The sequence below is a fragment of the Mastigoproctus giganteus genome, chromosome 13, assembly GCF_048544385.1.
Source record: "Mastigoproctus giganteus isolate SK-2022 chromosome 13, ASM4854438v1, whole genome shotgun sequence".
NCBI lineage: Eukaryota > Metazoa > Arthropoda > Arachnida > Uropygi > Thelyphonidae > Mastigoproctus > Mastigoproctus giganteus.
Genome location: NC_143587.1, coordinates 34,965,790 through 34,988,951, shown reverse-complemented (window position 1 = coordinate 34,988,951; position 23,162 = coordinate 34,965,790). Strand labels below are relative to the sequence as shown.

Genomic DNA, 23,162 nt, shown 5'->3' with positions numbered 1-23,162 from the left:
AATATCATTTAAGCATTATTTTTGTACAAAGAAAGCAGTCACTAGCCACACTGCTGTCATTTTTAGCCATTCAAAGCACTCCAAATCCAAATCACAGTGATGTAAAGTCACAGTCACATGATTGCATTTCCCAGTACTTGGAATCCATTTCTCGCTCTGTGTGGGCTGCTTTTTAGTGCAAATATCTGTGCTTTTCATAATTGTTGTGATTGTGCAAATATCTCTCTCAGACTTTTATAAATTTGTAGTGATTTTACCAAATTAAATCACCAGTCATGCAACCCCAAAAAGTGAGTGTAAAAGAAAATAAAAGCAGGAAATCAATTTCTATGAAAACAAAGCAAGAAATTATTTGAAAACATGAAAAGAGCATTAAAGTAAGTGCACTTATAAGTATATATGGTCTCATACAATCTACAATTTCAACAATCATTACACAAAAGGATGTAATTAAAACAGAGAAAGTAATGAATGGTTTAAAAACCAGTTTCAAAGAGAAATTAATTGCAGAAATGAAACAACTATTAATGATATGGATTTGTGAAAAACAAATGAAAGGTGAATCTGTGAGTGCACAGTTTATTTGTGATTTATGATGATTGAAAAGCATTACATTTTATGCTGTCATAAAAGGGCTAAGGCCTTTTATGACAACTTAAAATGTAATGCTTTTCAATCATCTGATTCTCATTTTGAAGACTTTAGAGTTAGTGAAGGGTAGTTTGAGAATTTTATAACAAAATCTGAAGTGAAAAATGTAGCTAGGCATGGTGAAGCTGTAAGTGCAGATAATATGGCAGAAGACAAATTTAAGGCCAAGTTCTGTGAACTGATAGAAGAGGAAGTTTGTCTTCCTCATAAACTGTTCAACATAGATGAGACTAGCCTCTTGGAAGATGATGCCAAAGAGAACTTGCATAACTAAAGATGAAGCTGCTTTGCCAATGCATAAGCCTATGAAGGACAGGTTAACCTTGTTGCTTAGTGCTAATGCTTCTGGTAACTTTAAATTAAAGCCCATGATTGTGTATCATTCTGAAAATCCCAGGATATTCAAAGCAAAAAAGGTTATCGGGATGAAGGGGATCTTTACTAGAAGTCAAACTGCAAGGCATGGTTGACTAGGCAGATGTTTATTGAATGGGTAACTGAAATTATTGATCCTGCTGTGAAATACCAGATCACTAACAACTTGCACTGAATGCTCTGTTGCTTTTGGGCAATGCACCTTACCATGACCCCAAATCTGCTGCTTCTTTAGAAAACAAATTTGATTTTATCAAGGTGATGCTCCCGCCAGCTAACTTCGAGAGGCTCTATGTGATTAGGTTTAGGTTGTCTACCATGAGGCAACATCAAGTGGAGATGTTGCTTCATGGCATCTCTTCATGGAATCAGCTTTCGCATGACAATGAAGGGCTTTTGAGAGAAAAAGTTCAACATCCTGGAGGCTGTAAGAAACACTGCTGCAGCATGACAAGAAGTCTCGATTTTCTGCCTGAAAATACTGCTTAAAAACCTCTGTGGCCAGCCATCTAGCACAACTTTGAAGATCAGGATAATGTTGATTGAAAAATTCTCTTTTGGTCGATCTATGGAACTTGATGAGGAGGATCTGAAACCTGGTTCAGTCTCATGAAACTGCTCACCACTAAGATCTGAAACAGTTGAAGTCTATTATTGCACATGACAGTGGAGAAGAGAAGAGGATCATCACATGCCAATTACAGAGGTCAAGGAAATTCTGTAAGACTGGAAACAGGTGAAGAGAATGGCTATAAGACTTCTCTCCATAGAGCAAACAGAGCTTGTGAATTGCCAGTATGAAAACAGTGTCGTGTCTTACTTCAAGAAGCTGCAGACAAGCAGGAGAAAGGCTGCAAAACAGACAAAAATAGTTTACTTGCAAGGAAGAGGCCACAACTGGAATTAGAAACAGGAGCATCTTCACCCATACATGAACTTCCTGAAGTTATTATGGAAAAACTCTCCTTCCAAAAATTAAGCTTTTCCAACCTCCATCCCTTAGGCCAGCATTTGTTACCAACAGCAAATCCTAAGTGGGAAGCATTCAAGGAATTAATCGTGGAAGCTACTAGACATTTCATACTTATTAAGAAAAATTGTTCAAGGTTTAGGCTTAAATGGTTGTCAAATGAACTAATGAGACTCGTGGCAGAGAAGAAAAATGCATGCGATGATATAAATCATCAGGCGACACAGAAGTCTATGGCAGATATAAGCTAGTCTGTAATCATAATCATCCGGACAATCCTAATCTTACAGCCAACACGCTTGATCTATTTCTCACAAACAACCACTCTAAGTACATGGTCGAAGTGAGAGGTCCATTAGGCACCTCACCTCAGATCACAACTTGGTGATTGTCTCTTCTCCAATGGAGCCTTTTATCTCATGGCTATCCCAACCTCATATTGTTTGGCATTAGAAGAATGCAAAATGGGATGACCTGCGAGATTTCTTTTTTTCTTTTCCTTGGTCAGATTACTGTTTCAAAACTTCTGATGTTAACGTTTGCTCAGATCGTGTCAGTGAAATTATTCTTGCAGGAATCGAATCCTTTATCCCACACTCCACTTTAAAATCTCGTCCTTTATCTAAACCTTGGTTTTCCAATAAATGTGCTAAGCCTGTTCAAAAGAAGAATGTTGCATATCGTAATTGGCTTGTTTCTAATTCTTCAGTTTCATTTTCTGCCTACACCAAAGCTCGCAACAATTGTAAAGCAGTTATTAATCAGCCCAAACTAGAGTCTGAACAGGCTAAGAGTAGAAAACTTGCTTCTTGCCCTAATGGTAGCCGAGCATTCTGGTCTCTTGCCAAAGCTATTGGCCACAACTTTTGCCCATCTCTGTTCCCACCTCTGTCCAAACCAGATGGTTCTGTTGTCACTTCAGCCAAGGATAAAGCTGACCTGCTAGCATTCCATTTTTCTTCCAACTCATGTATTAATGATCTTGGTAAAACACCTCCCACCATTCCCAACACACTCCATTCAATGCCTCCTGTGGTCTTCTGTCAAAAGGATGTCAGAAGGATTTTGATGAATCTTGATGCTAAGAAAGCTCCAGGTTCCGATGGTATTTCTCCACTTGTTCTCAAAACCTGTGCTCCTGAACTTACTCCTATTCTTTGCCGTCTTTTTTCACTTTCTTATTCCAAAGGTGTTTTTTTCTTCTGCTTGGAAATTTGCTCATATCCAGCCAGTTCCTAAAAAGGGTGACAAATCCCTCCCATCCAATTATCGTCTCATTGCAATTACTTCTACTCTATCTAAAGTAATGGAGAAATCAATTAACCGCCAACTCTTAAACTACCTAGAAACCGTCGGCCTGATCAACGATCGCCAGTATGGATTCCGTCAGTGTCGATCCACTGGTGATATTCTGGCTTATGTTACCCATTTATGGACTAATTCAATGGAAAGGTTCGGTGAAACACAAGTAGTTGCTCTTGACATCTCAAAGGCTTTCGATCGTGTTTGGCATAAAGGTCTTCTAAACAAGCTTCCATCTTATGGTTTGCCAACTGTTTTTGGTAATTGGTTATCCAGTTCTCTCTCCCTGATCGCTCACAGAGGGTGATGGTAGATGGCTCTCTGTCTTCTAACTTCTCCACTAATGCCGGTGTTCCCCAAGGTTCAGTTCTTTCCCCCACTCTTTTCCTCTTGTATATTAATGACCTTCTTCCATTGACTGGAAATTTTATCCATAGTTTTGCCGATGACAACACATTGCATTCCACTTTCCATTTTGAGAAACCTTTCCCTGCTCAATCAGCTTCAACTTCTCGAAAATCTGCTACAGATTCCTTAAATGCCGATCTTCAGGTAATTCTCCAGTTGGGTAAAGACAACTTAGTTGATTTCAACCCTGCTAAAACTCAGTCACATCTTATATCTCGCAAAAAGGATTCTTCTGCTCCTATGCTTATCTTTAGTGACACTCCAATTTCTAGGCAAAATGATATATCTCTTTTGGGGATTACCCTGACTTCTAATCTCTCTTGGCACAAGCACATTACAAATATTGCTTCCTCTGCATCTAAAAAACTTGGTTTTCTCTTTCGCTCTCGATGTTACTTTTCTTCCAAACAGCTGCTCACTCTGTATAAATCGCAAATCCGCCCTGCCATGGAATATGTTCCCACATCTGGGGAGTTGCCCCCAAAACCTCTCTGAGGCTTCTTGATTCCATTCAGAAGAGGGCACAAGCACATTACAAATATTGCTTCCTCTGCATCTAAAAAATTTGGTTTTCTCTTTCGCTCTCGATGTTACTTTTCTTCCAAACAGCTGCTCACTCTGTATAAATCGCAAATCCGCCCTGCCATGGAATATTGTTCCCACATCTGGTGTGGTGCCCCCAAAACCTCTTTGAGGCTTCTTGATTACATTCAGAAGAGGGCAATTAGGTTAATTAATGATTCATCTCTAACAGAGTCTCTCCACTTGTTGTCTCATAGACTTACTGTTTCTGCTGCATGCCTTTTCTATGGATACTTCAATGGGCACAGTTCTTCTGAATTAGCTTCTATAATTCCCACTCTCTCTTTCAAAACAGTTCGAACACGTGCCACCACCAGCCAACATCCATTTACTGTCCAACTTCAAACTCACAGAACCAACTTTTCGTCTTCCTCGTTTATTCATTCAACTGCCGTTTTCTGGAACAACCTTCCTTCATACGTATTTCCTGAAAATTACAGTCTACAGAAGTTCAAGTCCAATATCAACAAATATCTTCTTTCGTCTTCTCAACCTCCAACCCAAGCACGGTACTAAGTACTATAGGTTCTAATACCTCTCGCGTTTGGGGTTTACATTAAAAAAAAAAAAAAAAAAAATCAAGTCACAAAGGAGATTAGGCAGGCAAAGGCATATTACGAGAAATCTTTGCAAAGAAAAACAGCAATAAGTTCTTTAATTATGTAAACTGTACGAGGAAAGGGATCGATGGTTCGACTGTTGATGATCCTGCTCAGATAGCAAACAAACTGAATGAGTATTTTGCATCTACATTCACACATGAGGAGTTATTAAGGAAGGAAAATGCCAGAAGGTTATCAAATTGTAGCAGGGTGCTTAATGATTTTGTAATAACGGAGAGCAAAGTGGAGGAGAAATTGTTGAAGTTAAACATAAGAAAGGCACCTGGGGTGGATGGGATCAATCCAGTTACATTAAATGAGGCAGCAAAGGAACTAAGCAAACCCTTAGCCATAATTATGAGAGCATCTTGGACTCAGGGAAGGTCCCCACAGACTGGAGATGTGCAAATGTATCCCCAATTCACAAAGTTGGATCGAAGGGTGACACGAGTAATTACAGATCAGTTAGTTTAACTTCTGTTCTCGGTAAAATAATCGAGTCACTTGGCAGGATCATCTAGACAAGGCTGCAGAAATAATTCAGACACAGCATGGGTTTATTAAGGGAAAGTCTTGTCTGACAAATTTGACTGGATACTATGATGTGGTTACAAAGGAACTGGATGCAAAAAATAATTTTGATATCATATACTTGGATTTCAGGAAAGCTTTTGACACTGTTGGGCATGGAAGACTGTACAAATTGGAGCGAATGGTATTAAGGGTAAGTTGCTACAATGGATAAAAGGGTGATTGAATGGGAGAAGACAGAGGGTGGTAATCAATGGATGCTGCTCTTCATGGACTAATGTTATTAGTGGTGTCCCACACAGTTTGGTGTTTGGCCCACTGTTGTTTTGTATATTTATCAATGATATTGATGAAGGTATATCAGGCTTAGTATTGAAGTTTGCAGATGATACAAAGGTTGGCAGGGTTGTTAATGACAGTAATGGCAGTGTGTTACTGCAACAGGATCTAGAAAATTTGGGCAGATGGTCTGAGAAGTGGCAACTGAAGTTTAACATTGACAAATGCAAAGTACTGCATATGGGTAGAAGTAACCCCAGAGAAATGTACCAACTCTGTGGTACTACACTCAGGGAGTTGGAGAATAAAAAAGACTTGGGGGTAATTGTGCAGTCAGATATGAAGTTTTCTGAGCAATGCAGACAGGCTGCCATGGCAGGTCTTGGGTTTTGTCAATGATATCCAGGAATTTTGCTAGCAGGAAAAAGGAAGTGATTATCCCTTTGTACAAGGCAATGGTGAGGCCATGCCTTCAGTACTGTGTACGGGTCTGGAGACCTCATTTTAGAAAGGATGTAGATTTGCTTGAGCATATACAGAGAAAGGCAATGAGATTGGTGAGGGGAATGAAAGAATCCTCTTACCGAGAGAGATTTAAGTTCTGCAAATTGCAGCGCCTGCAGAGTAGGCACCTGCAAGGTGATCTGATTGAGGTGATCTGATTGAATGGGTTGAGCACGTTGAATTCTGATGGGATTCTTCGACTTGCTCAGATTATGAACCTAAGGGGGCATAAATTCAAATTGAGGAAAGACAGTTGTAGAATAGATGTGTGGAAATTTGCCTTTAGCCAGCAGGTGGTTAATTGCTGGAACAAACTTCCATCTGTCGTGGAAGTTGATAGGTTAAATAAATTCAAAAAGGAACTGGACAAACATTTAGAGGGAATGGTTATGTGAATTTTTTTTGGCTGAGGCTACACGAGCTCATATGCTTGCTTTCTTGCATTACATGCCACTATTACTATATGTCAACAAATATCTTCTTTCGTCCTCTCAACCTCCAACCCAAGCACGGTACTAAGTACTATAGGTTCTAATACCTCTTGTGCTTGGAGTTTTCATTAAAAAAAATAAATCTATTTCCCAAACTGTGTTCCACGGAACACTAGTTTTCCGTAAAAAATCGTAATTAATAATTAAAATAAATAAAATAAAATAAAATAAAATAAATAAAGTTTGCATATTTGTAGCCTACACCACTTTTGTATCATTATAATTTTTAACATAATTTTTTTTTTTTTTCAGTTATTAATATACTGGCATAGACTAATAATCAAATAGACCATGGAACACTTTATTTTGGCAGGCTTTTTCATAAAGACGTATGCTTAGAAGTAATAACATCTACGAAAAAGTAGCAATGTAGTGATTTAATATGCCATTCGTATGTGATTTGGCCTGGAGTACATAGGTTGAAGGAGAGGTGGAAGTGAACTGATATCATAATTAAACTCACTTCCTTGTATAAATTTTTTGGATAATTATCAGTATTTCAAAATATTATTATTAAAATAAGTGACCATGGATTTGTGGTTGAAAAAAGGAACTTTAAAACGAGAAGCAAGTACTCCTAGTAGTGGAACTGTGGTCAATGAAAACGAACAAAATATTATCACACTTCAAAGTGAGGATGAACAATCGCAGCCTTTTGTTCCCCCAACATCCGAAGTGAAAAAACAGGAACAAACTAATAAAAGACCAAAACCAAATTATGATGACAGTTATTTGAATTTCGGCTTTACATATGTTGGAAATAAAAATGCTCCTGATGCACAGCGCATCGAATGTAATAAAATATTAGCAAACAGTTCTTTGGTTCCAGCTAAACTTGTTTTGTAAGTGTTCCGTAAATCTATTGTGAGATGAAAAGTGTTCCATGACTAAAAAAGTTTGAGAAACACTGCCTTAGGCAATGATCTTTTTAGCTAAAGGCAAGAGTTTTTTTTAGCAATTTGTATTAATTATATAAGTGTTTAACTATGTTAGCATAAATATTTATTTATTATAATAAAATATTAAAATATTGTAGACTACTGTATTATTAAAAATATGGTCTTTCTGTGTAAAAGTTCAAATTCCAATGGTTTTGGGATGGATTAAGCCTTTAATATGTATTTCATACTCAATTAACAATAATTTTGGTTTGCCATTAGTAGTGGAAAAGGAAGCAAGAAAGCACGCTTTTACAGAATCAGCCCAAAAACAAAACAAAACAAAACAGACACCTTCCATTTCACCTATTCATTCTCTCCAATACTTTGTCTAGTTCTTCCTTGAAATTATTTAAACTATCAATTTTCACAACAACAGATGGAAGTTTGTTCCAGCAGTCAACCACCTGCTGCCTAAAGGCAAACTTCCGCACATCTATCCTACAACTGTCTTTTCTCAATTTGAATTTATGCCCTTTCAGGTGATTATTCTGATGTGATTATAAATCCCATCAGCATTTAGCATGCTCAAACCATTCAAAGCTTTATACATCTCAATCAGATCATCTCGCAGGTGCCTAGTCTCCAGACACTGTAATTTGCAAAACTTAAGCCTTTCTTCATAAGAGCAACCCTTTGTTCCAATCACTAATCTTGTTGCCCTTCTCTGTACTCGTTCCAGCAGCTCTACATCCTTCTTAAATTGAGGTCTCCAGACCTGTATACAGTACTCAAGGTGTGGCCTGACCATTGCCTTGTACAAGAGTATAATCATCTCCTTATAACTGCTAGAAAAATTCCTGTATATCATTGACAAGACACCATGAGCTACTCTTGCAGATCATTTGCACTGCTCAGAAAATTTCATATCTGCCTGCACAATTACCCCCAGGTCTTTTTCATTCTCTACCACTGTAGTACCATACAGTTGATATATTACTCTGGGGTTACTGCTTCCCATATGCAGTACTTTACATTTGTCAATGTTAAACTTAACTTCAGTTGCCACCTCTCAGCCCATCTGTTTAACTTTTCTAGATCCTGTTGCAGCAGTGTACTGTTATTAGTGTCATTAACAACAGTGACGACCTTTGTATCGTCTGCAAACTTTGACATTAAGCCTGATATACCATCATCAATATCATTAATAAATAAAGAAAACAACAATGGACCAAACACTGAACCCTGGGGGACTCCACTAATAACAGTGTCCATTGTTTACTACTCTCTGTCTTCTCCCACTGAACCATCCCTTTATCCAAAGCAGCAATTTGCCTCCAATGCCACACTGCTCCAATTTGTACAGCAGTCTTCCATGTGCAACAGTATCAAAAGCCTTACTAAGATCCAAATATATGATATCAAAATTATTCTTTGCATCCAGTTCCTTTGTGACCACATCATAGTGTCCAATCAAATTGGTCAGACAAGACTTCCCCTTAACAAACTCATGCTGTGTCCGAGCTATAACTGAAGTCTTGTCTAGATGATCCTGCAGTGCTTCTTTAACCAGTGCCTCCATTAATTTACCTGGAACAGAAGTTCCAGGGTCTGTAATTACTTTTGTCGCCCTGTCATCCTCCTTTGTGAATTGGGGGTCACATCTGCACATCTCCAGTCCATGGGCACCTCCTCTGAGTCCAAGGAAGCTCTCATTCCTTTGCTGCCTCTAATATAACTGGATAGATCCCATCCACCCGAGGTACCTTTCTTATGTTTATCTTCAACAATTTCTCTGCAACTTTGCTCTCAGTTATTACAAAATCATCTAGCTAACTGCCAGAATTTAATTCACTTCTGGCATTCCCCACCCTGAATAACTCCTCATGTGTGAATGTACTTGCAAAATACTCATTTAGTTTGTTAGGTACCTGAGCAGGATCATCAACAGTTGAAACATCAATATCAAGTGGACCAATATGATTCATTCCCTTCCTTCTAGAGTTTACACGAGAAAAGAACTGTTTGCTGTTTTTCTTTGAATCCTTTGCCAAAGATTTTTCGTAATCTTCCTTTGCCTGCCTAGCCTCCTTTGTGACTTGATTACAGACCAGCTTATATCTATCATATGCTTCTGTGTCACCTGTTAATTTATATGTATCCCATGCATTTTTCTTCTCTGCCACATGTCTCATTAATTCATCTGACATCCATTTAGGCCTAAACCTTGAACAATATTTCTTAGTTGGTATAAAAAGCCTAGTAGCTTTTGAGATTAATTCTTTGAATGCTTCCCATTTTGAAATTGCTGTTAGTAACTGCATCAGTTTGTCTCACCGTATAGAATTTAAATACTATCTCAGACCACCGTAGTTACCTTTACTAAAGCCCTCCCCTTTACCCCTGATGGTAGTTAGCATTAGCATTAACATTAGTAGAGGCATATGATGCAAGAAAGCAAGCTTATTCAGCATCAGCCAAAAAAAAAAAAAAACAACCCTCTCCCATTTCACCCCTCCGTTCGTTCGAAATACCTGTCCAGTTGAGCTTTAAATTTGTTTAGGCTATCAACTTCAACAACAAGTGATGGAAGTCGGTTCCACCAACCAACCACCCGCTGGCCAAAGGCAAATTTCCGCACATCTATCCGACATCCGTCCTTCCTCAATTTGAATTTATGCCCTCTCAGGTGATTATTCTGAGAAAGATGAAGAATCCCATTGGCATTGAGCATGCTCAAACCATTCAAAGCCTTATACACCTCTATCAGATCACCTCGCCGGTGCCTAGTCTCCAGACTCTGTAATTTGCAAAACTTAAGCCTTTCTTCGTAAGAGCAACCCTTTGTTCCATTTACTAATCTTGTTGCCCTTCTCTGTACCCGTTCCAGCAGCTCTACATCCTTCTTGAAATGAGGCCTCCAGACCTGTATACAGTACTCAAGATGTGGCCTAACCATTGCCTTATACAAGGGAATAATCACCTTCTTATCCCTGCTAGAAAAATTCCTGTATATCATTGACAAGACACCATGAGCTACTCTTGCAGCTCGTCTGCACTGCTCAGAGAACTTCATATCTGCCTGCACAATTACCCCCAAGTCCTTTTCATTCTCCACCACTGTCAGTGTAGTACCGCAGAGTTGATACATTGCTCTGGGGTTACTGTTACCCATATGTAGTACTTTACATTTGTCAATGTTAAACTTCATTTGCCACCTCTCAGCCCATCTGTTCAACCTTTCCAGATCCTGTTGCAGCAGCATAGCGTCAGTAGTGTCCTTAACGACCCTGCCAACCTTTGTATCATCTGCAAACTTAGACATTAAACTTGATATCCCATCATCAATATCATTCATAAACACCGAAAACAACAATGGACCCAACACTGAACCTTGAGGAACTCCACTAATAACATTAGTCCACGTTGAGCAGTGTCCATTGATTACCACTCTCTGTCTTCTGCCACTCAACCATACCCTTATCCATAGCAGCAATTTGCCTCCAATGCCACACTGCTCCAATTTGTGCAGCAGTCTTCCATGTGCAACAGTATCAAAAGCCTTTCTAAGATCCAAATATATAATATCAAAGTTATTCCCTGCATCCAGTTCTTTTGTGACTACATCATAGTATCCAATCAAATTGGTCAGGCAAGACCTGCCCTTAACAAAACCATGCTGCGTCTGAGCTATAACTGAATTCTTGTCTAGATGATCCTGCAGTGCTTCTTTAACCAGTGCCTCCATTAATTTACCTGGAACAGAAGTTAAACTAACAGGTCTATAATTACTTGTGTCAGCCTTTGATCCTCCTCTGGGGTTACTGTTACCCATATGTAGTACTTTACATTTGTCAATGTTAAACTTCATTTGCCACCTCTCAGCCCATCTGTTCAACCTTTCCAGATCCTGTTGCAGCAGCATAGCGTCAGTAGTGTCCTTAACGACCCTGCCGTTACCTCTGAGTATATCCCTTTTCAGCACACTGATCACTGCCACCTAGTGGATCCTTTATCTGCAGATTCTTAATGCATGAAGGATCACTACTGATAATCAGATCAAGAGTATTACTTCCTCTAGTTGCTTCCCGAGCATGCTGTTATAGAAAACAATCATAGAAAAAATCCACAAAAGCCTTGCTAGTGTGTGAGTGACCAACTCGCAAATTCCCGTCAATATATGGGAAATTAAAATCCCCCATTATAAGACACTGATTTACTGGCTTACTCTATATTTCTCTGTACAGTTGTTTAGTATACTCATCAGAGTCATTAGGCCTATAACACATTCCTACTCGCAATTTTGCTTTCCCAGTGCTTATGTCACACCAAACTGACTTGACACTGCACTGTCCAGCCATGTCTACTGGCTGTACTTCCTTGGATTTTATGTGTTTCTTAACTAATAAAATAACCTCTCCTCCCTTTCTACATTTTACTCCCCAAATTCCAGTTGTGCATTCTTTATATCTGTGACACCATATCTCTGATATCCCAACAATATCTGCCTTTTATGTTTTGACCAACACCTCAAATTTATTTACCAACCTCCTTGCATTGGTGTACATGCACCTGTTCCTATTCTTATCTACGCTAACACAGCCCATGTATTTACTTGTTCCGCAATGACTCCCAGCAGTCTCTGGAATCCCCTGCACCTTGTTTTCCAGGCTGCTGCTCATTCCAATAGAAGCAGTGCAAGAATCATTTTCGTCTCTGCCAGAGGCTACTGTTATTCTATTAGTCCGTGTATCCCCCCAAGTTAGCAGTTTTCCTACCCATCTAACACTGCCTCGATAGCATCAGCAAATATTCTTGCACCCTTTCTATTTAAGCGTATCCCATCCCTGTAGAAGCAGTCTCTCCTGTTAACATGCACAGACCAGACTGAAAAAAATTCTATCCCTTGAGCCAGGGGTAGAATTTTTCAATCTACTGTCAATCAATTTCTTGTACAATCTCTCCGGGCCAAATTGATCAACAAGGCTCTCATCATATACTCCCTCCTATCGTGATTGGGTAGAATTGCAGACACTTTCAAATTCAACCCTAACTCATGGCTTTTTTTCAACAGTGACTGTACTTGTTAAGTAATTCCGCCAGTCTCCTACTCTTAATATCATTAGTGCCTACATCACCACCCTTCTGTGTCCTTAAAAGATATCTGCTTTACAATGTCATCAACCTTTGCCCCTTGCAGACATACCCTGGTCCTATTCCACCTATCCTTTTTGCACAATATGTTCCCCATTTCCCTGACAATGGAGTCACCAACAACTAGTTCCTTTGGGACCAGTGCATTCTGCCTTGGGGGTTGCCGCTGTGTTGCATAATGTTCAAGTGCAAGCTCTGGCATTGATGTGGGCAGCTGAGGGCTTGATGGGCCCTCAATTTAAATCCTTCGAGGGCATCCACCCTGTCCTTCAAGCTCTCATATAGGCTCATAACAACGCTGAGTTGGCACCTAATTTCCTCATAATCCTTACATCGCGTGCGCGCATGCGCGCGCACACACACACACACACACACACAAAGACATTCCCCTTGGCAATATCATGTCCCGTTCCTGATTGCTCCACAAACATCAAACAAGCAGTACATTTCAAAAGGCTGTGATTCAGAGGACAACCACCCCCCCCTCAGTTTTCCCCTGAGCCACAGCACTTCCATTAGCTTGAGCCTTTTGCTTTACTGCTCTGATCTGAGTCATGATTTCAATTCAATTTCAATACAAAAATATAACTAACCTTATATCCCAATGCAGTTATAACATTGTGTGTGTGTATATATATATATTTCAGTATCGAGTATTATCTCTGAGTTACGTTATATGACTTTTGTATCTCCTGTCAAGTTATATGTATTAATTTATAATGTTATGTTTGTAAAATCTAGGTCATTATATGTATTTAGTTAAAAAAAAGTACAATTTAATAAGGTTAATAAATTTTACTGATTAATTGTTAATACTATACTATACTATACTAAGCTAACAGATTTCTAATACAGTGCTACATGTTTCGCTATCTAGTTTTACGACCTTATGCTATCTAGTTTGGGATATATGTTGTTTTTTTTTTTTTTTTTTTGATTTGGTAGTTGTTGGCGCATTGGCTTCTGTGGCCATATTGCACCTCCCAAGGTTTTTGCAGTACTTTGATCCAAGCCCGAGGCGGGAATCGAACCCGCGACCTTTGGGTTGCCGGGCAGGTACTTTACCCACTTGGCTAGCCCGGTCGGCGATATATGTTGTATCGTATGACAATGGCAGCAAGTTATGAACGGTAAATCTACGGACACTAAGTATTAATTAACTTTCAAAATCGCTATCTAAATTCCAAATAAACCAAGGAGCTAGACTAAGTCTATAAGCTACTTATAGAAAATAATTTAATATAACAATTAAGTCAATAAAACGGCTAAATATAATTAAAAAACTTAGCATTCGCCAGAGCTGCAAAATCTTATCCAACATGTGGATTGGATACCCTTACTGATACTAAGTAATACCCTTACTGATACTAAGTAACTGATACCTACAAAATCTCTATCTAAGTTCAAATTAAACTAAGTATCGTTACTAGGAATATAAAGCTACTTCTAGAAAATAAATTAATATGCCAATTTAAGTTAATAAAACAGCAAAAGTTTTTCTAAACTTCTCTATTAGCTGGAGCCGTAAAAACTTCGCCCGCACGGAGCTAATCTTGTTCGCAAAAGGATATCATTCAATTCTATGTAAAATATCCATTTTTTAATACTGTTACTATGCTGTGAATATAAATTTATAAAGTAAATTGTATATATTTAATCATGATCACCAAATAATAGCTTCTAAAATATCAGTTAACCATTTACTATGCAAAAGTCATGCTGTGTTAAATGAAAAGGTTCTAAAAAAATAAATAAATAAAATAAAATTTAATAAGTATAAAATAACTGAGTCAAGTGTTAATTACTGCATTTTTAAAATAATGTAATAAAATTTTATAATGCTTTAAAAACATTTAATTTCAAAAATGCTTTAAAATTTAATTTTAAAAATAATGCTTTAAAAAACATTAATTGTAAAAATTTATAGCCCCTCCTATTCTTTATAAGAACTGTGAACTAAGCATAACCAAATCATACCTCAAACTGTGTTACTGCAGCAAATTTCTCCTTACGATCCGTATCAAAGTATTTGCTACGATAGAAGCCTTTCATCTTATCATTAAGTTCTCCAGTAAATTCAATATGCAATTCTGCTTGTCCAGGTGCCAAAGGTGGATCAAACATTAATGTAAGAATTTCGTCATCATTAGAAACCTGAACATCATTAGCTGGTTGAACTGAAAAAATAATAAAAAATTATGTAAAATAATTTTTTATTTGCAAACAGAAAAAAATCATATGAATAACAATGAACAAATTAAGGATTTCATCAACCTGATAATTACTAATCAGACAAAGCAGAAATTTAAAATAAAGAGCTACAAAATAAAGGAATGACACAAAAAATTAATAAATAAATAATAATAACAACTCTATAAAGTTCCACCAAGGGAGAAATGGTACTATAAATAATAAGTTTATTTAGATTGCAAATGACATGTGTCGGTTAAAATGAACACGTGAAATGTGTCGGTTAAGGTGCAATATGTGATGGTCATATTGCACCAATTCTTATGAAAATCTTGTTCATGTTGCTATTTGGAATACAGCAACCCATAGATCTTTTCATAATCTTCTGTCATGCTAATCTCCATTATGCCAGTGTTTCTAAGTAGTGGCTGGTATTTATTGCTTTCGAAAAATCTGATTGTGATCATTATTAATGTATGATCCCTCCTTCATAATATGTATTGACGTCAGTAATACTGGAATTGTAGAACCACATTGTTGATTATAACATTTCTTTCTAAATGTTTTCCAACATGCTTTGTTATGCTGTCTTTTACAATTTCCAGGAATTTGATGTTGTCCCAGTACACCAAACAGCTAAGGTAAAGAAAGCCAACACGAGAACGACGAGAAACGTCGGATAACTTACGCAGAAAATTAGTTTTCCGACACCGGACTCTAGTGCTGCTCGCTTGGTAAACAGATGGTAGGTGTTATCGGTCTGGAGGCGAAATAGAGAATGATATATTGATTGACAGGTAGGCATGGCAAATGATGAAATGATTGGTGGTGGGCGCAACAGATGACAAGCTACTGTGTAGTCATTGGTTGGCATTATAATGTATATTTATGAGTAAAGAACAGCGCATAATAGTTTTGTGATGAACAGTAAACAGGTAATAGTAGCGATGAATCTTTTAAAGATGGAAGAAATTTGTAAGGAAAATAAAATGTTGGTTGATGAAAACTAAATTAATAAAAGTTTCGTTCCATTCATTTTTATGTTCTTCATTATGTTTTTTTCTCATTATTAAAAGCAGATTTTTGGAGTTCATGAATGTTTTTATTATATTATTGATTTAGGTTTGGTTACGAAAAAAGGAAAAGGTTTCTCTATTTTTTGTTATATTTCGTAACCTGACCTTAAATGGTAGGTTAGGAAATAATAGAAAAGGTTTCCCTATATTTCGTGACCTAACCTTAAACGTTAGGTTGGGAAATAATAGGAAAAGAAAGAAAGAAAGATTCTTTTTATATATATATATATATATATAAATATATATATAGTGAATAGCTATTGAGGTGTTGATTGACGTTATGATGCATGTGTATCTGCACGAGTGTCTTAAAAAATAAAAGAACAGTAATAAAAAATTTATATTTTATTAATAAACAATTTCTGCGCTAGTCCACCCATGATGCTAAAGAAAAAAGATTAGGTTACCCCGTCCATTTTGAGAGGGGTTCAAGCGGAAGTAACCTGACCTTTTTTAACCAATATGGAAAGCGGCTATTAGGGCAGTGCTTCTGAGTTACAGGATACTAAACCGATGTTATCGTGTGTTGTGTTCGCACACCAATCAGCACATTGTTTGCCAAGCCTACCTGTCAATCAATATATTGTTCTCGACTTTGCTCCAGACCGATAACACCTACCGTCTGCTTACCGAGCGAGCAGTGCTAGAGTACCATATCGGGAAACTAATTTTCTGCGTAAGTTATCCGATGTTTCTCGTTGTTCTCGTGTTGGCTTTCTTTACCTTTGCCCACTAAACAAAACTTTCAGAGACTACAGTCAAGCAAGTGAGACGGCCAAGCAAGCAGCTGGAAAACAGAAGAGAAAATTATGTAGTTTTCGGATTAAAAGGAAAAGTTTTTTTGTGGAAAAAGAAATATGGCCACTCTTATCAGAATTAGTAAAAAAAAAAAAAGAAAAAAAAGACAAAAAAGGCTAAAATAATTAGTAACTGCATCATTAATATGTGAAATGCTTTGCTGTGCCTCTGAAAGTGAAGTGGAGACAGCCCAGATTTTAATATCATCAGCAGGTGATGAGAGATACTTGTATAATCAGAAGTAGAGGAATTAAGGAAGAAAGAGTGCTAACCTGCAGATACATTTTTTTTAATTAAGAAAGGAATCAAGTTCAATAGCAAAGTGTAATTAAAAAAGGAAAGGAATTGAAAGAAATCAATTGACTGTAAAAGAAGAGTTCTATGGATGAGGGATTCCTGTATGAAAAAGGGAAAAATTATTTCATTCCGTAATTTTTTTTTCCAATAAGTAAAGGAGCACTAATGGGTGAAGAGATTCAAATACAAAAGACAAATAAAGGTAAACTAAGTTGAGTTATGGCACCAGATGCAAGAAAAGTAGTTTCCAGAAAGTTAATGATGGCAGACACCCTTTTTGTTTGTTCCATAGTGAATGCAAGAGAAAGAAACAGAGAATTTATGATTATCCTAACAATCCATTTTGCCTCTTCTTGAGAGGTTAGAAGAGGCTGAATGGATCTTTGAAACTATTTTAGAAACTAGGAGGATATGGCAACAGGTTGCCAGTCTTTTAATAGATTAGAAACTTCAGGAATGGGAAAGATTGAATAATCACACCAGAATGGAGGGAAATTCTTTTTCCATTTAAACATCTGTATAAAGATAGCTAGTGTTTACATTTCAGTATATATTTAGTGTGTGTGTGTGTGTGTGTGTGTGTGTGTGTGTGTGTGTGTGTGTGTGTGTGTGTGTGTGTGTGTGTGTGTGTGTGTGTGTGTGTATTTCAGAGAAACTTTATATAACAAAGTTGGTGACAGTGAGTCCAGCAGCATTAGACAGTGGCAGGTTATTAACAGTCCTTTTCGAGATCAGAAGCATTAAAGGAGAATTCAGATATGACTCTTACAAAAAATATGAAGGGAAAACAAACAGAATTAGAAAGAGGAAGGGCCATCAAACTTGCTAGATCATGTGGAGGAAAAGAGATCAGTCTGAGAGGACAAAATATTTTTAGAGGGGGACTCCAATAATTTGGAAATCTTTTTTTAAGAGAGACAAAGGTTGCATAGCATGAATATATAAATGACAGTTATAGTCAGTGGAGGCTATTTTTGAGCCTAAAGCACTTCAGCTTATAAGAAAAGGCAGTACTCAGTTCATCATCCTACCAACATTTGGAAATTGTTGTACCTTGGAGAAATAATGCAGCAACCATTTTGAAAGTAAAGCAAATACAAAGCTCAGGGGGGTCAAGAATATTCAGGAATATCCACTGGAATATTCAGGAATTTCAGAAAAAGAACATATTTTTACAGCAGGAAGACATTAGCATTAGTAGAAGCATATGATGCAAGAAAGCAAGCTTTCTTGCATCATATGCCAAAAAAAAAAAAACCCTCTCATTTCACCCCTCCATTCGTTCCAAGTGCCTGCCCAGCTCAGCCTTAAATTTATTTAGGCTATCAACTTCCACAACAAAAGATGGAAGTCTGTTCCACCAATCAACTACATGCTGGCTAAAGGCAAAATTCCACACATCTATTCTACAACTGTCTTTCCTCAATTTGAATCTATGCTCCCTCAGGTTCTTAATCTGAGCAAGATGAAGAATCCCATCAGCATTCAGCTTGCTCAACCCATTCAAGGCCTTACACACCTCAATCAGATCACCTCGCAGATGCCTACTCTCCAGGCACTGCAATTTGTAAAACTTAAGCCTTTCTTGGTAAGAGACCCCCTTTGTTCACCTCACCAATCTTGTTGCCCTTCTTTGTACTCATTCTAGCAACTCTACATCCTTCTATAAATGAGGTCTCCAGACCTTTACACAGTACTCTAGGTGTGGCCTGACCATTGCCTTGTATAACGGGATAATCACCTCCTTGTCCCTGCTAACAAAATTCCTATATATCATTGACAAGACTCCATGACCTGCCCTGGCAGCCTGTCTACACTGCTCAGCAAACTTCATATTTGACTGCACAATTATCCCCAGACCTTTTTCACTTTCCACTTCCCTGAGTGTAGTACCACAGAGTTGGTATGTTTCTCTTGGGTTATTGCTACCCACATGGAGTACTTTGCATTTGTCAATGTTAAAATTCAGTTGCCACTTCTCAGCCCATTTGCCCAACTTATCTAGATCCAGTTGGAGTAGCATACTGTCTTTACTCTTGTTAATAACCCTGCAAACCTTTGTATCATCTGCAAAATTGGACATTAAACCTGATATACCTTCATCAATATCATTGATAAATATACAAAACAACAATGGGCCCAACACCGAATCCTGGGGAACTCCACTAATAACATTTGTCCACAAAGAGCAGTGTCCATTGTTTACCACTCTCTGTCATCTCCCACTCAACCATCCCTTTATCCATTATAGCAACTTCCCCTTAATGCCATACCTCTCCAATTTGTATAGCAGTCTTCCATGTACAACAGTATCAAAAGCTTTCCTGTAATTCAAGTATATGATATCAAAATTATTTTTGGCATTCAGTTCCTTTGTGACCACATCATAGTATCCAATCAAATTGGTCAGACAAGACCTCCCTTTAACAAACCCATGCTCTGTCTTAACTATTACTGCAGTCTTGTCTAGATGATCCTGCAATGCTTCTTTAACCAGTAATTCCATTATTTTCCCCGAAACACAAGTTAAGCTCACAGGTCTATAGTTACTTGTGTCACCTTTTGAACCGCCTTTGTGAATTGGTGATACATTTGCACACCTCCAGTCCATGGCAACCTCCCCTGAGTCCAAGGAAGCTCTCATAATTATGGCTAAGGGTTTGCTTACTTCCTTTGCTGCCTCCTTTAATATAACTGGATAGATCCCATCTACCCCAGGTGCCTTTTTTATGTTTAACTTCAACAATTTCTCCTCCACTTTGCTCCCAGTTATTACAGAATCACTTAGCTCCCTGTTAGAGTTTGATAAACTTCTGGCACTCCCCTCATTGAATAACTCCTCATGTGTGAATGTGGATGCAAAATATTCATTCAGTTTATCTGCTACCTGAGCATGATCATCAATAGTCAACCCATTTATGTTAAGTGGTCCAATCTGATTTATCCCTTTCCTTCTAGAGTTTACATAAGTAAAGAACTCTTTGCTGTTTTTCTTTGCACCCTTTGCCAAAGATTTCTCGTAATCTGCCTTTGCCTGCCTAACCTCCTTTGTGACTTGGTTACAAACCAGCTTATATGTCTCATAGGCTTCTGTGTCACCTGTTAATTTATATGTATCCCATGCATTTTTCTTTTCTGCCATAGTCTAATTAGTTCATCTGACATCCATTTAGGCCTAAACCCTGAACAGTATTTCTTAGTTGGAATGAAAAGACTAGTAGCCTGAAGGCTTTCCATTTAGAATTCAACATTGGCAACATCAGTTGATCCCACTGTACAGAATTAAAAACTAGATAGTATGAATCAGAGCTGTAATACTCAATATGTTCTACGTTGATAATAATATTAGTAAATTAATAAGAGGAGTTTACCTCAATATAGTACGTGGAACACTTCCGTATGATACCCTCCAGAAATTAGAAAGGAAAAAACGAAAAAATCGACAACTTACCGGTACATTAAAGTAAAATATAAATAATTAAAGTAAAATATAAATAATTAAATAATCAATTTAACACAATTCAAAATCAATTCAAAACAATTAAAATTCAAATTAACGCAATTAAAAGAATCTAACGAAAATATTCAAAACGATTTTCCTTCCTTTAACACAATTCAAAATCAATTCAAAACAATTAAAATTCAAATTAACGCAATTAAAAGAATCTAACGAAAATATTCAAAACGATTTTCCTTCCTTCGTTAGATTCTTTTAATTGCGTTAATTTGAATTTTAATTGTTTTGAATTGATTTTGAATTGTGTTAAATTGATTATTTAATTATTTATATTTTACTTTAATTATTTATATTTTACTTTAATGTACCGGTAAGTTGTCGATTTTTTCGTTTTTTCCTTTCTAATTTCTGGAGGGTATCATACGGAAGTGTTCCACGTACTATATTGAGGTAAACTCCTCTTATTAATTTACTAGAATTAAAAACTGTCTGAGATCCCTGTAGTCACTTTTACGAAAACAAATGCCCTTCCCTTTAGCCTTGATGGTAGTTATATCCTTAAGTAATTCCACATCAGTACATTGTGATCACTGTCATCCAGTGGTTTCTTTATCTGCAAATTCTTAATGCATGAATAATCATTGCTTATAATCAGAGCAAGAGTATTACTCCCTCTGGTTCCTCTCAAACATGTTGCTGTAGAAAACAGTCATCCAATAAATCCACAAAAGTCTTGCTAGTGTGCAAGTGACCAATCCACAAGTTCCAGTCAATATCTGGAAAGTTAAATTTCCCCATTATAAGACATTCTGATTTACTGGCCCACTCCGCACAATTGCTCATTATACTCATCAGATTCATTAGGCCTATAACACACACCTACTCTCGTTTTTCCTTTCGCAGTGCTTATGTCACACCAAACAAACTCAACATTGCATTGTCTACCAACATCAATTGGATGCACTTCCTTAGATTTTGTGTTACTTAACTAACAGCATAATCCCTCCCTCCTTCCTTTCTGTCCTGTCTATCTTTTCTGTACACTGTTTTTTTTTTTTTTTTTTTTTTTAGTAGTTGTTGGCGCATAGACTTCTGTGGCCATAATGCACCTCCCAAGGTTTTTTTCTGCAGTACTTTGATCCAAGCCCGAGGCGGGAATCGAACCCACGACCTTTGGGTTGCCAGGTAGGCACTTTACCCACCCGGCTAGCCCGGTCGGCTGTACACATTGTACTCCCCAAATTCCATTTCTGCACTGCTTATGTCTGTGTGACACCACATCTCTGATATCCCAACAATATCTGCCTTTGATGTCTTGACTAGCACTTCAAGCTCATCAAATTTATTAACTATACTCCTAGCATTGGTGTACATGCAAGTATACATGCACCTGTTTCTAATCTTAGTTACCCTAACACAGCCCATGTATTTATTTGTTCCACTATGACTCCCAGTAGTCCTGGAAATCTCCATTGCCTTGCTTTCCAGGCTGCTGCTCATTCTAATAGAAGCAGTGCAAGAATCACTTTTGCCTATGCCTGCGGCCACTGTTAACCTTTTAGTCTGTGTATCCCCCCAAAGCTAGCAGTTTACCCACCTAACACTGCCTCAATAGCATCAGCAAATATTCTTGCACCCTTTCTATTTAAGTGTACCCCATCCCTGTAGAAGCAGTCTCTTCCATCAACACTGCCTCAATAGCATCAGCAAATATTCTTGCACCCTTTCTATTTAAGTGTACCCCATCCCTGTAGAAGCAGTCTCTTCCATCAATAAGCACAGACCAGGATGAAAAATATTCTACCCCTTGAGCCTTTCACAATCTCTCCAGGGCCGAAATGATCGACAAGGCTCTCATCATATACTCCCTCCTATCGTGTCTGGGCAGAATTGCAGACACTTTCACATTCAACCCTAACTTGCGACTTTTTTTCAACATTGATATGTACTTGTTGAGTAAATCTGCAGATCTCTTATTCTTAATGTCATTAGTTCCATGTACAACATATCACCTTTTGTGCCCTTAAAAGATGATATCTGCTCTACAATGTCATCAACTTTTGCCCCTGGCAAACATTTTACTCTTTACTTGAGGTAATAAGGATCTCTGAATTTTTAAGATGAATCAGGCCAAAGATATGAGAAGGTGGTCAGAACCTGAAACTTCTTAATCACTGACGATGAAAAGTTTCTCATAAGGTGATTAAATAAATGAAAACTTAAAATTGTGGTGACAATGAAATAAAAATGTCTGTTGCAGTAAAATATTTCTCTATTTTCCTTACCTGATCCTGATGGAAGTTTGATTTCCGCTTTTCCTATTTTCAAATCCAAAGCATTTAGTACCACCTGTGAAGCTGATTCATTTATCTAGGGAAAAAAAAAATAATAAATAAATAAACTATCTAGAGATTTGCAATCTCATTCTAGAAAAGTAAACTCTAATGCATGGCATATGATATTACTGGAAATAATAAATTATCAACTATTTAATATATTCTCTTCTCATTTGAAAGAAATGTGTACTGAGTTATGGACATACAGCAACAGGTAAAATGCAGAGGAATATGTAGCAAGTGCTCTGTGGTTAGAGATTTGCAAAAACATGGAAAATAGA

General features: G+C 37.5%; 1 protein-coding gene across 1 annotated transcript in view; it reads right to left on the bottom strand.

Annotated features, from left to right (window-relative positions):
* Nucleotides 1–23,162, bottom strand: part of Psa (puromycin-sensitive aminopeptidase) — a 142,436-nt gene that overhangs the window by 86,221 nt on the left and 33,053 nt on the right. Inside the window, exons 2-3 of the mRNA XM_090387786.1 lie at nt 22,831–22,915; nt 14,705–14,904 (exon numbers count right to left, since the gene is read on the bottom strand). Coding sequence (XP_090243912.1) covers nt 14,705–14,904; nt 22,831–22,915 — 285 coding nt within the window. The remainder of the gene's footprint in view (nt 1–14,704; nt 14,905–22,830; nt 22,916–23,162) is intronic.